The following is a 16,328-nucleotide window of genomic DNA, read 5'->3' as shown; positions in this document are numbered from 1 at the left end:
ATAATTGATTACAATCTGATTGAATGGTGAAATCAATAAATACATACAATTTTTCTGTTTAAAAATAACACAAAAAATAAATGGTTTTTATATGAGTCTCAATTGGTTATTTGTGTGTGTGTTCCTACAATTATTGGTAGCTCCTATTTACGTATATATTTTTAATCTTATCAACAAATGTCTGCAGACCCATGTTCATAGTTCATGACTTAATGTGAGTAAACGCCGACTGAAGAGGCAGCCATAAATAATAATCAGATGATCAAATGATTAAATTTAGATTTATTCTCATTTAGCAAGTGCAGGATGTGCCTTTTATTGGCTCAGATATATCATATCCGTATAAAAATTCGTACAATACATTATTCTAACAATTGAATATACCAACCGAAAGGCTCAATCAAATATAATACAATTAATATCAATTCAACATGAATTTGTGAAATGTTTTAATTATCTGGTAAATTCAAATTGACATTGAAATTAATGTAGATAAGTCAAATTTGAAAATTTTTCAATCTACCGCCCTTGCCTTTTCGCTCTGGCCACACTGAGAAGCCATTGAAGTTATTTTGCGATAACAACAAGTGTTTATCGATATCAACAAGTGGTCAGAATTCCAACAACAATTTTCACTGTTTACGTTTGCCACAAAAAAGAAACGAAGAATACAACAACAAAAAGAAAAACAGTTAACAATAGAATATAAAAGCATTAAAAAAAAATGTGGAAACAATAAATGTTAAATTCTGAATTCAAATTCTCGTGCTTTACATTGTTGTTTAAACTCTTACTAAGCCAATAGACCAAGAGGCTAACTGACTTGGCCTCATTGGCAGCGCCAGCGTAGCCCCTCTTGGACCTCACTTCCCTCACCCAAAAGCTAAAGATCAAACAAAAAGTGCTGTAAATACCGTTGACACCCATTCGATTGGATTGGAGATACGCGTGGCCATGCAAATCAAAGGCATTTATGTTTAATCGCATCTAATATAAGAATGCTGCTCGGTGAGGCACACTTCTGGACGACGCAGCGCGATGAGGTGCGAATCAAGAGCAACGATTTGGGTGCCTTTCGCTATATGCGTCAACGCGATGTGGATCAGGATCTGACATCGCTGGCCAAGCGAGACTACACAGAACGGCGCAATGGTTTGGCTGTCCTCAAGAATAGTAGTCGCAAATCCGCTGGACGGCTCAAGGATAATCTCAAGAAACTGGAAGATCTCTTGCGTCTGCATAGGGTCATCCATTCAGAATGGCAGGACGCAGCTCAAGTACTCTTGCTCTTTGCCAATGGCATCATAGCACATATATGTGTCGATATCTACACTGGCGATATCCTACGAATGGTCTTTGAAAAATATCTCGTTGCAAAATTAGCCGCCGAGGTTATTACCGATGGTGAGCTACTTACATACTATATTTTATATTGGGGTATATTAACTATAAAGTTGATTACCTTAGTTAAAATTCTCATTTCCCAGTGACGGATATACATACATAGATATAAATTTTGTGGATCTCGGCCTTTCCTTTGCTGGCGATCCGCAAATCCTTATTTCAGTTTGTTCCCAAAAAAGCTATAATTATTGTTTCGGTAATCCCTGTCAATGAAACACTTTCATGTAGAACTGTAAAATGGCCCCTTAAAGTATGCAATAGGCGGGCAAAGTATTCATTATTTGTAACAAATTTTCAAATTTTCGTATTCCTTTAACTTTTTCACTTTATCCACCAAATATTCAAAAACTTATTTTTGTGTTACTAAAATGGAATTATACTGATTATTGTATACTTTTGGGAGTACGCCTGCAACTTTAGTTCCAACTAATTTGCTAATTTCCATAGAGTATATAATATTCTGTAGATACTCTTGGAGACCTTTACATTCAGTTGGCGGAGAAATTTGCATTTCATAGGCCTCTTGAGGTTTCTCACACACACACATACAGTCAAACCAAACTCACCTGTAGAGTGATCACAGTTTTTGTTGGGGGCCGCCTTCGCCAACGCCGACGCCACGCACATGCATGTTCATGCAATTATTGTAATTTTTAATTAATCTGGCAACTTGTTGTGTTGCGAATACCAAACCCAGCATACATACATATGAATGAATTCATCTTATGCAGCTTTCCATGTTTTGTTTTGAACCACTCATTCCACTTTGTCGTTTTCTTTTTAATCTTGCTAACTCTTGGTTTCTCGTTGTTGTTGTTGTTGTTGTAGCATTTTTTACACGTTCCCACATCGTTTTGGCCTACAATACAAACCAGCTGACAGTGGTGCATCTGCAACGTCCCAATGCCCGCTCCCAAGGGCCAGAGAAGATAGCAAACATGGATCCGCGTATATTCCATGTGATTATACCGGGCGCCACAGAAAGGAAATTGTCACGCCATTTAACCGTAAATGGCAGCTACGATCTGTTCGTTGTTTGGACACAATCCTCACAAAATGAAGTCTATCCCTGGCGACCAACCATACGGGATCAGGATCGTGCCAATATACATGTCTTCAAGATCAAAGGGTTAGTCTAAATTCATATCAGAGTTGGGTATTTAAAGCTTTATCCATTACTTTTTCCATTAGCAATGAAATGTATTAAGTTTTTGTACGTTTTCCGTTTTTTGTTTTTCATTTTTCTTATTTGTTTCTTTTTAAATTTTTGTTTTCTGTAATCTTTTTTCTTTTTTAATTTGGTGGCTCTATTTTTTGCTTTTCAAATTTTAAAAATTTTTCACTTATTAATTTCTTTACTCCTCTTTCGCAGTTTACAATTGGAATCGATTGCCTATTGTTGGTCCGAGAATGATCCTCTGTGTGTGGACTTTTTGCGTAGCAGTGAGAGCCAGATAATCACTCTGGAACAGAAGGTATCCCGTAAGGGTGACATTAGTGCCGAGATATGTTCCTATGAGCTGGCCACGGGGAAAATGCAGCGGACGGCAATCACCTCGATACCAATGGGCACACAAATTTGCAGTTTCGCCTTTAGTCCGGATCAGGAGAAACTGTTTTTGGGTTGCGTGGATCGGAATATATGTCTCCACGATCTGGTGCAACAGACGACAAAGTATTCGAATCAAATTGAGATAGTACCCCATCAATGTGCCTGGCATTGTGATTCGGCCATGTTGTGTGTGGCCAATGAGAGATCTGTCCTGCAATGCTTTGATCTGGCCCTGGCCCCAATTGGTCAGCAATTGATTAGCGAGAACGTGACGCCGCTGAGTCTATTGGATCTTTCGCATTATTTTGCCTGCCAGCCAACCTTAATGAGTATAGCTTTTAGTCGTAAACCAGATTTGGCAGGATTCCATCACACATATGCCCAGACCGATTGCCTTTTGCTGCTGCTCTATGAGCAGGGTCCTTTGGGCTGTATGCGTGTTTTCGGCGGTGCTGGCATGCGAGGAGATATACATAATTCAGGGCTAACTGCCGATGTTATAGCCGATAAATATTTGCGTGTACAGCAACCCGAAAGGGCTGTAAATGTCTTGGCCTCACTCAATTGGGAAACCTATGGGGCCATGTGTCTCATAACGTTGCATAAAATAGCCAATTATATATTTTTTGGCGGCGATCAGAGGCGACCGCGTATAGAACTCTTGGCAAGGGCATTGAAAACCTTTGCCCATACCCTATCCGAGGATACTAAAGATGAGTTTAGCGATCAGGTTTATGATTTGAAAAGACGTTTTTTCTTTTTCCTATTACGGTGAGTGATAAATAGAAACATTAACTAGTTAAATCTTCTTTAATCTGTCATTTCTTGATTTTTGCAGTAAAAACTTGTTTGCCGAGGCCTTTGAAATTGCCCATGATATAGCCGATTATGATCTATTTATGGATCTATATAACCTAACCAAATGCATAACAAGTTTGGGTGAATTTTCACAGGCTTCATTCAGTCAGGCAGCTGCCATTATACATGAAGAAGATCGGGCCAATGGCAATTTGAGCCTAACCTGTGATCTACGCTCCGAATCCGCTTGCTCTCAGTCCACTTGTTCGGTTCAGGGGCAACAACAGCAGCAGCAGCAGCAACAAACCCTTAAAACTTATGTGCCACCTTTGCCCTCATTTAAATCGAAAATATTCAATGCGGAGATGATTAAAATTAATATACCCAAACCGGAATTGAGACCGCCATTGCCCAAGATGAGTGCTGCATCCTCCATGACCTTAAGTCGCCACACAATGAAGAATCCTCAAGCAAATGGTAAGTGACATTAACGAAAAGGGTCAAAATTTATAACTTTTATGTTTTTCTAGGTAATGTCTGGTCACAGGATGTGCCCGATCAAACTGTTGGCCTGCCAACGAATATAACCAGCAGCCCACCGCCACGTCCTGCACCATTTACACCATTAGCAGCCACTCCAGCTGCCCCACCGTCCATGCCACTGCCCCCCCGCTGCCACATATCAGCCGAAATTTTATCAACATCCTTTGGTATCTGGTAATATACCTGCCATGTTGCCCACTATAACAAGTGAAGAGCATCAGAAGCGTTTGCTGCTCAAGAAGCCCACAGCTTCGATTTTATCGAATGCAGCAGTAAGCACAACAGCAACGGCAGCCAATGGCGATGCCACGCCCACAGCGGGAACATCGAAACCCTCGACAGTGGAGAAGAACAAAGTCAAGTTCTCAGATACCATACAAGTGGCTGTGGTTCCTGTAGGTTTTTTTCCGTACCCAAGTTATTAGCATTTCTTCTGAAGACTTTTTATTTTCACTTGTAGGAGATTCCTCGCAAGGAGAAACCTTTGCCACCGAAACGAAATGGTTATTCGCGTCCTACGGCACGTCATTTGACAAATCCCAAGAAGGAATTAGCCGATAGTTTACCACTATGTCATCCAAATGATGAGTATCTAAAGGATTTTAATCCCATCAATACAAGTAAGTTGATTAACTAATTTTAAGGATATTTCTATTGAAATGTTGACCACTTTTAGATGTCATCAAACCGCCCACACGTCGACGCGAGGAGGAGTCAAAGCCAAAGCTAAGTAATAGCAAAAATTCTGCCTCGACCTCTTCATCCATCAAGGTGGTTCATTTTGGTGTCGTTTAAAAGCGACATAGTGCAATTCCCTATAAATGAATCCTTGTCTTCCATTGCCGCTGACGCCCTGCGGCAGGCGGCAAAGCTTTAACTAGGAAAGTTTGTTTTTCTTTCTCTAAATTTATTTACACAAATCATAGCATTAAATATATATATTTTTTTTGGGTTTTTGCCAAAATTTGCAAAAAATCAGATTGCCTTTTTATTTTTTCTTTGTTGTTGTGGGACCACCCATGCGATCCAGTTCTGCCTTGAGATCAAGCAGATCCTTGTCGGGCACATAACGACGTTCTTCGAAATCGTCTGTGTGCTCGTGGACACTTAGTTGAACACCCTCGGGCAGAGCTGCTTGAGCTATCCTCAGAAATTGCGGATAAACTGGAGCATCGACATTACTTAGCTGAAGACTACGCTCATACGTGGTCAGCTTATATTCCGCTTCAATCACTGTTGAATTGGGACGCAGGCGTTGAACTTGTGTATGCTGTGGCGGCAGGGCATAACAATCGGATACATCCAGGTCAAGATATTCCGCCAAACCGTGTAGGAAACGCTGATAGCTTTCCAGTATTGGGTAGTCATAGCCCTTGATTTGGACATTTAAGCTCTCATATTGCGGGAATTTAGGCTTAAGACTCTGTTTTAAACGGAATTGTAAGAATTGAGAAAAATGTGTCTTATGTTTAGTTTACCTCCAGGTAATCCGGCTCATAGACACTGCTGCTTTGTTTACGTGCAGCAGTCGCCAGTGGATTTGTGACTTGCAGTGACTGTCGCAACTTGGGCAATAACTGTAAAGTTTAAAATTGAGTTGTGTTTAATACACTAGTTAAATGAATTTAGTATTATTGTTTACCCTGCGCAGCATTTTTATATTTTATATGTTATATTCCAATCGGGTTATGTCACAACAGTAAAACATCGATATATTATCGATAAACTTTAAAATTAAAATTTTTTTCGATTAATTTCAGTTTTTTTGAAAATTGTAACAGTTACTACAACTAAAGTTTTTTATTTTTATTTACCATCGTCTCAATGTTAATTTTATGTTTTATGGACTTTAACATTTAGTTGAATTTATAGTTGAGATTTGACTAATGCATTGCAGACTGCACTTTCTTTCTTTTCATTTTTAACAAAAAATTTTAAATAACCTTTCATTTAAATATTAAGCTCGCTTTTGTAAATGAAAAACTGATAAAATTAATGAATTTGTATGCAGTTTACTCCTTGTAGTTTACTCAATTAATAAATTTTTAAGTATTAAAATTTGAGTTTGCTTACATTTATCAATGTGCTTCCAAAGATATAACACCCCAATAATTTCCATATACAAAAAAAAACTCCATTATTGACTAATTTAATAATTTTTCAATAATTTGTATTCGTTGTTTTTAAATTCAATTTTCGATAACTTTTGGCTCATTTGCGAGTCTGTTCAAATTAACATGGGTTGACCAACACTACACAATATATTCGTTTACAACACTATCACGTCGTGGTTATCCTGTACGTGTGTGTGTGTGTGAGTTTGTCACACACACTTTTAACAATATAGCGAAAGAAGAAAAAAAATTAAAAGTAAATAATTATTTACTTCGTGGACATTTTTGTTAGAATATCATCTCGTAGTTAAGTGGATTAAGTTATAGTAGTAAAAAATGAAGCGTACATCAACGCTGGTTACAGTTGCGTTGGCGCTAATTCTACACGGCTATCTGGTCGCCGGAAAATCCGATCCCGGAATTGTTGAAATAAATGTCAATGAAGTAAGTGTTAGAGCCAAATCAAAACAACAACGGCATTCACCACCGCCTACTCCGCCTCCTCCTTCTGCTGCCAGGCAGGCGCTGAGTAAAATCAATAAGAAATTCTTGTTGGCAGTTTGTTTGATTGTTATTTTCATTTTTCTTACCAGGTTCTACCTAAGGTCAGAGAACAGCGTCCTCTGTTGGCCAACACGAGAATTTTCATACAAAGTGAGTAAATAAAAGACAATTTCCAACTGTGACAACGTGACAAATTCATCTCTTACTCATTCCACGTTTCAGTTCTCGATTGTAATTCTACGGATGCGGATTTAACCATCAATTTTCAACTCACCGAGCATCCCTGCCTCTACGATGAGCACATGGTAAGTTACTTGATCTATTTTAAATGCCAACTCCAATTTTTTATATTGAAATACTTTTGTTTTAATCAGCTTCAGATAATCAATGCGAACCCAAGTCTTCAGGGGAACACCACAATTAATAAAGTGGTTGCATCTTCCACAGAGCAAGTGAAATGCAATGGATTGATATCATTGAACAAGAAGGCGGAAGGCGCCACCCTGGCACCTGGCATCGATGATACTCATCCCAAAAAAAAACATCCACTTTCGGTAAATAATGCAAATGTTGACATGACTCAACGAAGTAACCAATATAATCCATTAGTTAGCATATGTATAAGGTGGTGGTGGCAGTTTCCCCTCGTGTTATCGCAGTTTATGCGGTCTTATCGTAAATTTTTGTATTTACTTTTTTTGCTGCCATTATAGACCCTGGAAACTATTAGTTATCGTTGGTCTATTAGTTTCTCCATCACCGAAATTGACAATGAAATGAAAGTAGATAAATTAGATTTACATTTATTTATTATTTCACTGATATTTGCAAATGCTGAACAAGAAACCGGTTTTATATTATAAATTCAACAACTTTTTCGAAATCTTTTTCTATTGTTTACTGAAATTGACAATTTTAGTTAAATTTCGCCTATATTTTCCTAAACATGTGATTAATATTTAAAAATCATAAACAAAAAATGTACAAAAGATTTTTGACATAATAAGAAGTGTTTGTAAATTTTATTTCAGTCAAAATAATCATAAATTAGCTAAACTACTGAACTAAAAGGTATCTCACAGTCGACTACAGAACAGTTACATATTTTATTTCCCTAATTCTTAGAATTTGAGAATTAAAAATATTTAAGTACAGATAACAAAAACAATCCACAGACATAATGCCGTCACAAAACATAAAAAAGATCTAAAAAAAGAAAACAAATTTGAATTCAAAATTAACTTTGTTCTTTGTTTAAGACAATTAACGACAGCAATTACCATTTCCCATTTTGAAAACATTTATAATCAAGTTGCTATATCTCTCAACTAGAAGGTATATTCAAGTCGGTTTCTAATTCTTAGAATTTAAACATTTTTAGTGCAGATAACAAAATAATGCACAGATATGACCCACTCAAAGAAAAAAATAGAAGGGAAAGAGAAAACTTTATACTTATCAATTTTGTTACCTGTTTTTGTTTTTTATATATAGCCAACAACGACTCCCAAAGTTACTGTCTCTGAGGATGGCATTTACGAGCTGGAACTGACAATCGGGTCGGAACAAAAATTTTCGGCTACAGTGCAAATTGAATTTCTTGGACCTAATGGCGGTTTTATATCGGCCATTGATTGGCCATTTCTACCGGTAAAAATAAATGTTTTACTTATAAATATTTGTATTTCAATTAATTGTGATTTATATCTGTTTCAGTTCTATTTAATCATGTGCATCGTTTATGTAATTTTTGGTATTATTTGGCTTTTCGTATCCTTCTCGCAATGGCGAGATTTGCTGCGTATTCAATTTTGGATTGGTGGCGTCATATTACTCGGCATGCTGGAGAAAGCCTTCTTCTATGCAGAGTATCAGACAGTAAATAGCACAGGAGTCCCTGTCGAACATGCTGAATTGGTTGCCGAATTCGTATCCTGTGCAAAGAGGACATTGGCACGTATGCTGGTCATTATTATGAGTCTGGGATTCGGAATTGTCAAGTGAGTGTAGAAGTTGGAATAAGTTTTCTCTAACAACCGAGAAGCATATAGCGTATAGCCTTGTGATGATCACATATCTATACATTTTATGATCTTAATTGAGAAAAACAGTTTATTTTGTTAACAATCGTATTAAAAAAACACTTTAAATTGCTTACAGACCACGATTGGGGCCAATGTTGCATCGTGTTGTTGGTGTCGGTGCTCTCTATTTCATTTTGGCCTGCATAGAGAGCTACTTACGGATCACCAGTGTCAAGAGTGATCGCAGTGAACTATTGGTGGCCAGTATTCCACTAGCAGTGCTTGACACGGGCATTTGTTGGTGGATTTTTACATCATTGGTGCAGACCACTAGGACACTAAGATTGCGAAGGTAAGCAAGTAAAGTTTGTGTGTTTTGTATTCTCATCTCATGGTTATGCTAATTGATTTCATTCTTTAGAAATATGGTCAAGTTATCGCTATATAGACATTTCACGAACACGTTGATCTTTGCTGTTATTGCTTCCGTCATATTTATGTTGTTTGCTCTGCGATTGCGTAGAACAGGCAATTGTACGCCCGTAAGTGAATATACTTTGAAAGTAAATTGAAGAGATTATTTATCTTTTACTTCTCTGTTTAATTTTCTTTAGGGCTGGCGTGATATTTGGGTGGAAACTGGTTTTTGGCATGTATTATTCTCAGTTTTGTTGTTGGTAATTATGATTTTGTGGCGACCCACAAATAATAATCAACGTTATGCCTTTACCCCGCTGCTCGATAATCCCGAAGATGAGGATGAAGAGGGTAAGCACAAGCATTTCTTTATGGTTATTTGAAGTGTGTTACTTACCATTTATATTTTCCTTTTTGGTTTAGAAGAAGAGGATCAGTTTGTGGCTGATGCCTATGGCATTAAAATGCGCGGCCAGAATGGTCAAGTGAAGAGCACACCAAATTCTAGAGCAACAACTACCGAAGAGGACGATTTGCGTTGGGTGGAGGAGAATATTCCCTCATCATTGTCAGATCCAACTTTACCCGTACTTGATTCGGATGAGGAAATTGTCAATACTAAATTTGAAGTTTCCAAAATGCAATAAGCTGTGACTTACGCTGGACTTAAGAGACTTTATTTAATCATATACATATATATATATGTATTTTTTGTTTGTTAACCATTCATACTAACTAACCATTGCTAAATTACTTTTGGAATCCGAATGCAAAATCAATCAATTTACATTTTATTTGTTATTATACATTATTGATTTTTGATGAACGACAAGAATAATAACCAAATTGAATTTGTGCAATCCAGCTTCCCTTAACTCCATGAACCCCACTACCAACCACTCCCTCCCACACACACACACACACAAAGTTCCCTGTAAAATATTGTATGTAATTGTATCAACTTTTTAACTCAACCAAAACTCTTCCTTCAACTTCTTATCCTGCTCCTGCTCCTTCTCCTCCATCACCACCACTTTAAATGAATCCTAAATTATTGATAATCATTAGTTTAAGTTGTAGATATTTATGTGAAACGAGAAAAACGAAAACCTAATTTATATATTTCAAAAATGAAACAAAGAAAAGGATATAAATCATATATCGCTTCTTTTGTAAATAGCTGGAAACACAAACAAAACGAAAAAAAAAAAAAAACGACAAATGTATTCTCTATTCTGTATTTAAACAATTTTCCACTTTGGATGCTACTAAATTACTGATTAACTATGTAATACATATTTCTGTATCTACTAGTATATAACTAAACATATGTATGTATTTTAAGGCACATGCACCTTAACTAAATACATATTTTTAACTGTAGAGCAGTTTACGATTTTTCATGAATAAAATGCAAGAAAACCTGTATTGTAGCCATATACCAAAAAAAAAAAACAATGTAAGTCATCTATTTTATTTTGTTTAACCAACTAGAAAGGATAGATAAAAAGTTGTGAACTCAAAGCTGATTAAGTTCTGGCATTCATGCTAATTTTATTCTCTTTGTTTTATGTAAGAGAATTTGAACTTACAGAGTGAGCAAGTTAATGAAAATATATAAAGCCGCTGAAAGACAAAGAAATAAATGGAATATTTGAAGTTAAAAACAAAAACTTCTCCATTTTCCATTTTATATCTTATCCTTAGACTCCACTTTGAGAACCTTCATCTGTAGTGAAAACAGTTTATATTCAACAAACTATTGAAGGTATTATAATCTATACTAACTTTTGGGACTTAGGCATGGATTATGCCAAATATTTTGCCTCAAGCGCTTTTGAACAATCTAAAATCTAGAGTTTTGTCTGCAGATGATAAAACTGATCAACTTTTTTGGGATGCTATTGAAATAATCTACTAAGAAGAGACCTGAAAAACCTTTCAAGAAGTTTGTTATCAAGACAAATAGACAGGTGTTACTATATATATTTTGTATACCCTCACTTGAAACCATTTCATCAATGAACAAGTGAACAAGCGAGTCAGTAAATTTATTCAGTGATCAAAATGTTATTAATTAAACTGATTGATCATACTAATCTGATTGACTCCAAACTAAGGCTTAATGTTCAGTATCTTTTGAATTGGTAGTCATTTTAATAATTTCAAATAAATTGTTAGATGGAGTTTATAATTCTTCTCATTCTGTTGTGTATACTATATAGTAATTTGTATCTGTAGTTGAATTTGTGAGATAATCTGATTTCCATGTGACGTGAGGTAACTCGAAATATTTGGTTTACTTGTACAACTCAGAAACTAGAGTCAATCCAAAAAGAAGCGTTCCTATTCGGAATCAGCGATCCCAAATTACAATAAAAAATGGATATGAGGTCCTTGTTATAGACCAAATAAATACCAAGAAGACTTGCCCTTATCTGGGATATCTTCAGTAATAAGAATAAGGCGATGGACTCGATAAACAGTAATCGACTGTAATTACAAAAAAATGTTTAAACTAAAGTTTCTTAATATACTTTTATAGTAGAATCCTGCATACTTGTTAAGGACATGGTTAGTTTTTAATGCTATCTTATCATTCTTTAATGTGTTTTTAATTCGCTCACCATATGAAAATAACTATAAAATCTTAATTCTGTTTATAAATCTTTATTAGTTTTTTTTCTTTTCTGTTTTTCTTCTTTTTTTATGCTTTTCGTGTATTTTTCTCTTTTCGTTTTCTTTGTAAAAATGTTTTGTTTCTCTTTTGCCATTATATTTTCGAAAAAAAATAATAAACTATTTTATATTATAAAGTAAAGTATGTAATGTGTATTTCCTCACATAATACAGAACGTTCTTCAGTTCGCTGAATTGGATTGGCATGGAGGTTGTTTCTTTTGTTTATATATTTTTCTTTTTTGTAAATAAAATTGAGGCTTCGAGCTTCTTATAGTTAAAAATACACACACAATACTTGTACGAATTACATACAACATAAAAAAAGTTTGATTTAAAATAAAAACGACAAACACATATTTAATTTTATTTTCCGTTTTTGTTTTGTTTTTTTGTATTCGCAAATAGAAAAATGTTTTTTTTTTTTTTTTTTTGTTTTAGTTTTATAGTAAGGTAGTATGTATGCATTTTAGGCAGGCAAAAATTGAAAACTTATTGCAAAGGAAATACAACATATTGCCTTGGTGTTTTTTTTTTTTAGATACAAATAGAAATACTTAATGTTACTGTCTTGAGGGCGGCGAAGTTGGCGTTACTTAGGTGTGTGTGTGTAAGTGAGTGGGATGGGGGGCGGGAAAATTTACATGTTAATATGCTATTTATTTCTTCAATTTAACAATTTCATTATTATTATTTAAGTTTTATATACTTTCTTTTAATTTTCTCATTAACAAATTTGTTTATTGCCTAGAAATGCTTAATTTGTTTATTATGCAAAAAAATGCTTATCAAATTGTTTTTTACTTGTAAATGCATTTAAATGGAATTGTTTAGTTAAGAATTTGAAAATTTTCTAGAATTTTTCTTTCTTTTTTTTTTGTTTTGCTTGCCATCAAATGCAAATAATGACAATGTTCAGTCTATTTGTTTTGTTAACAAAAACTAAAAAGTGACATAAAATTAGTTAAATTTTTTTAAACTAAACAATTCCTATTAAATTAATGTAAACAATTCCATTGAAAATGACAATTTGAAAAGCATTTTGAAGAGTTTTCTCACCCAAACAAACTGATGGGATCTGAATTTGAATATAATTTAATTGAGTTTTAAAAAACACGGACCACGCCTTTTTTCGCCTTCGTTAACACGCTCAGTTCACAGTACTGACTACGGGACAGTGTTTGCATTTCAGTTCGATTCGGGTTTAACATTACGTTTTAATATTGCCGCAGCCAAATCCTGTTTCATGGCCGCCTGTTGACGCTGATCGGCCAGGGATTGTGTGCTACGCAAACCATTCACAATATCCTTGGTCTTGCCAAAGTAAATCTCGTTGAGGGTATTTCTAATTTTGTTCTCCATTTCTTCAACCATTTTGCCAATATTAGCAATATGCGGTGACGATTCGCTCACATTGGCATCCTGTTCCGTTTGCCGGGTCAAGGAGCCACCCAAATTCATTGTGCCCGAGCCCTGTTTATTCGTTTGCAGCCACAGCATGGCTGTCGATGTTAGCTTATAGTGAGCTGTGCGGCCTGTGGTCTTCTCTTGCACCTCCACCACATGAATTGAGTCCCAGCAGCCGCGTATCATTTTACTGCCATCGCCGGCCTTCTTAATCAATATCACAGCTGCAAAACCATGATCCAAATCCCATAAATATACAGATGATACACCGCCCTCGTAGTACATTTCACGATACTGATCGAAGGCATAGTTTGCTTCAATTTCCAATTTTCGTAAGCGTTCCGAGGGCATTTGACCGTCTTCCAGTGGCGGATAATATGTATTCGACCAGGGCGAACGATACGAGTCACCATCACGATTATAATCGCATAAAAGATAATCCTTGCCATGCTCCTTATCTTTGGCTATCTTCAATGGCTGATCCACCGATGACAAGAGATCTTCGCATAGATCTGGCGCCAAATCGATTAAATCAATCAAATTCTTTTCGATCTGTTGAGGCGGCAGACGACGCATCAGATCCAAAGCACAATCCATTTGCATTTCGGACTGCAAAAAAAGTTAAAAGATAAATTAGATAGAAATTTTGTATTTGGATAAAAGTCCATATGAAATTTTATCAACCAATCGTTTTTACATGTTATAGTGATTTGATTAGCGCCACTCAAGAACAAAATCGAACTAAGATTATCAGAACCTTAAATACCAAGTTTTATCACAATAAATTTTAAAGTTAGCGATTTCGATGAACTGGCACAGACGGACATAAAAATATGTAAGTATGTCTGTAATCAACACCCCTTTCTATGCTCTTTAATATATTATATTTATATAAATATATATAATTGCCATTTTAGACTTTACATCATCTTTAATTGCTTTAAAAGATACTAATGTCTTGTTTTGGCCATGAAGGTACTTCATACTTGTTTGCTTTCTCAATGAACATTAAATATTCATTCAAAATGTTATTTATCTATATTTATTTTTGGCTCTTTGCAAGTCTAGATAGATAAATAAATTATTGGTCTTCTTGTTTATAAAAGAATAACATCTTTTAGTTTTTTGTTTAAACATATATTAGACTTGGACTGGACTTTTTTCTTTACAAAGTTGGCCTTAATTGATGATAAGACATTTTTTGGCTTTTAAAGATAGATGGTTTATAGTAGAGTATTTTTGGGGACTTTTTTGTATTAGATTTTGATTAGGGAAGAGGCAAAAGGGGACTCATATATAAAAATTCGCTCTACGTCTTCGATGATGAATCTAGACGTGATGACGTAGCTAACCTTGAAGGCATTTGTGTGATGACATGACCACAATTTGGCCTTAGCTATCTTTAATATAAAAGAAAATCACAGAACTCGAGAATATTCAATTTTAAATGAAACTTGTTTGTTAGAGTATCAAAAAAGCAGTCAACGAATTCCATGAGTATTTCCTTTTCTTTTATTTTAAGCAATTTTTAGTCATTTCGTTTCAATATTAATGATAAGAGCCCTAAGCCACGACACAACACAGACCTCCCCCCATCTTCCCACCCTTACAATCGGCCATCAACCGGTAAAATTTATCATCTACCATATATGGGCATTGTTTTAGGTCAGAGGCAACTCCGACTGACTCCCCCGCCGACCTCTCTCACATCCACACTATCCAGTCGACCAAACAAATATTTGTTTTCTTTACTCTCTTTTTTTTGGCAATCTTAAAGGGGGTCACACCCAAAATATATACTAAATATCATTTATGAAATCAAATCGAAACGTTAATGCAGGTTTCTATCGTGTTTCTCTTTTTGTTGGTTTATTGGCTTCGTTGCTGCTGCCCTCTGTGTGTTCATTCATATTCATATCTTTATATTACTCACCATTTTGTGGCCTGTTGTTGTTGTTGTTGTCGTTCTTGTGTCGTTCTGCTTATGCTGCTTATTCCCTTTGTTGCAATTGCTGAAGCTTTCGCTTGGCGTTTTCTAAACTATATTAATATTTATTTAAACACAGGCACTAGCTTTTATTTGATTATTTATATGCAAATAAATTGACTTTTTAACAAACAAAATTGTTTTATGTGTGCACCAATTTTAGTGCTGGTCAAATAATCGATTAAATGGTTGGAATTAATCGACTAGAAGCATTTATCGATAGCAATAAAAACTTATCGGTTATACAATTTGTTATCAAATTTGAATAAATAGAGATAATAATGAAAAATTGTTTAATAAATAATTACAGACTGTTCATTCAACGGGAAATTCGAATCACTTTTTATCAAAAAATACTTAAGTATAAAATAGTTTCGGAAACGCATTGAGGCCAAAGGGGAAACAAATTACATATATTAAAAACAATTTCTGGGGATTAAGTGAAAATTTGTGAAATTTTCTTTAAGGATATTGCAGGGTCATCTCTATAATATTAAAAAAAAAAAATTGAGGTTATTTATTCAAACGCACCTGGAGAAAACGGCAAAAGCTGAGATGATTACTGAAAACCAAAGAATTACTTAAAAATGTCTACCCCTAGTTACTTGGCATTTACTTACTTGTATTATTAAAATAATACAATAGTCCATTTTCCAGTGAATTCCATCTACTAATCAAATTTAGAAATATGTCTTAATTATTTCCATTAAATAACCATAGAATGTTAACCAACCTCAGGTCCCCATTTAAAGAAAACAAATTGCTAATTATTTTTTTTTTTTTATTATATTTTAGCAACAAGTTTATTGAATTAAGTTTTCGTTCATATACTTTTGTATGCTTACGTTTCATGCTCTTAAATTTTGTTCACTTTTCCATTTTCATCTCTCGCTCATTTT

The 16,328-nt window shown here is 35.1% G+C and overlaps 4 protein-coding genes across 5 annotated transcripts; 2 read left to right on the top strand and 2 right to left on the bottom strand.

Annotated features, from left to right (window-relative positions):
* Positions 1 to 607: 607 nt before the first annotated feature.
* frtz (WD repeat-containing and planar cell polarity effector protein fritz) lies at positions 608 to 5,569 on the top strand. Its single transcript, XM_068295373.1, is given in 8 exon segments — positions 608 to 1,404; positions 2,233 to 2,533; positions 2,777 to 3,727; positions 3,795 to 4,231; positions 4,285 to 4,390; positions 4,392 to 4,692; positions 4,758 to 4,917; positions 4,974 to 5,569. Coding segments are annotated over 8 exon segments (2,781 nt in total). The 5' UTR covers positions 608 to 998; the 3' UTR covers positions 5,093 to 5,569.
* mRpL48 (mitochondrial ribosomal protein L48) lies at positions 5,184 to 6,005 on the bottom strand. The gene is made up of 3 exons (XM_068295374.1): positions 5,940 to 6,005; positions 5,776 to 5,874; positions 5,184 to 5,720 (listed from the first exon to the last, which is right to left on the bottom strand). Exons 1-3 carry the CDS (start codon positions 5,949 to 5,951, stop codon positions 5,286 to 5,288), a joined length of 546 nt encoding a protein of 181 aa, XP_068151475.1. The 5' UTR covers positions 5,952 to 6,005; the 3' UTR covers positions 5,184 to 5,285.
* Positions 6,006 to 6,599: 594 nt separating this feature from the next.
* On the top strand, positions 6,600 to 10,739 carry LOC137580426 (transmembrane protein 87A). Of its 2 annotated transcripts, none has more exons than XM_068294464.1 (10): positions 6,600 to 6,855; positions 7,005 to 7,065; positions 7,138 to 7,220; positions 7,290 to 7,469; positions 8,410 to 8,565; positions 8,632 to 8,915; positions 9,076 to 9,291; positions 9,361 to 9,481; positions 9,554 to 9,707; positions 9,783 to 10,739. In XM_068294464.1, exons 1-10 carry the CDS (start codon positions 6,748 to 6,750, stop codon positions 10,001 to 10,003), a joined length of 1,584 nt encoding a protein of 527 aa, XP_068150565.1. In that variant the 5' UTR covers positions 6,600 to 6,747; the 3' UTR covers positions 10,004 to 10,739. The 2 variants fall into 2 exon arrangements, with proteins under 2 accessions (XP_068150565.1, XP_068150564.1); XM_068294463.1 differs by having other exon boundaries at positions 6,602 to 6,855; positions 9,780 to 10,739.
* A 1,271-nt stretch (positions 10,740 to 12,010) lies between these two features.
* Positions 12,011 to 15,600, bottom strand: cpb (F-actin-capping protein subunit beta). The gene is made up of 2 exons (XM_068294419.1): positions 15,376 to 15,600; positions 12,011 to 14,051 (listed from the first exon to the last, which is right to left on the bottom strand). The coding sequence occupies exons 1-2, from the start codon at positions 15,376 to 15,378 to the stop codon at positions 13,224 to 13,226; spliced, it is 831 nt and encodes a 276-aa protein (XP_068150520.1). The 5' UTR covers positions 15,379 to 15,600; the 3' UTR covers positions 12,011 to 13,223.
* Positions 15,601 to 16,328: the final 728 nt, after the last annotated feature.

Source organism: Drosophila tropicalis, unplaced genomic scaffold (assembly GCF_018151085.1).
Source record: "Drosophila tropicalis isolate 14030-0801.00 unplaced genomic scaffold, ASM1815108v1 contig_845, whole genome shotgun sequence".
Taxonomy (NCBI): Eukaryota; Metazoa; Arthropoda; class Insecta; order Diptera; family Drosophilidae; genus Drosophila; species Drosophila tropicalis.
The sequence above is the reverse complement of the archived record's forward strand: the minus strand, read 5'-3'. Positions and strand labels throughout refer to the sequence as shown.

Coding starts and splice junctions, on each gene's coding strand:
- LOC137580426 (XM_068294463.1), top strand. CDS start 6,748: ATGAAGCGTACATCAACGCTGGTTACAGTTGCGTTGGCGCTAATTCTA. Junction 7,470..8,409: donor AAAAAAAACATCCACTTTCG/GTAAATAATGCA, acceptor TTTTATATATAG/CCAACAACGACTCCCAAAGT. Junction 9,482..9,553: donor GAACAGGCAATTGTACGCCC/GTAAGTGAATAT, acceptor AATTTTCTTTAG/GGCTGGCGTGATATTTGGGT.
- mRpL48 (XM_068295374.1), bottom strand. Junction 5,721..5,775: donor ATGAGCCGGATTACCTGGAG/GTAAACTAAACA, acceptor CGTTTAAAACAG/AGTCTTAAGCCTAAATTCCC.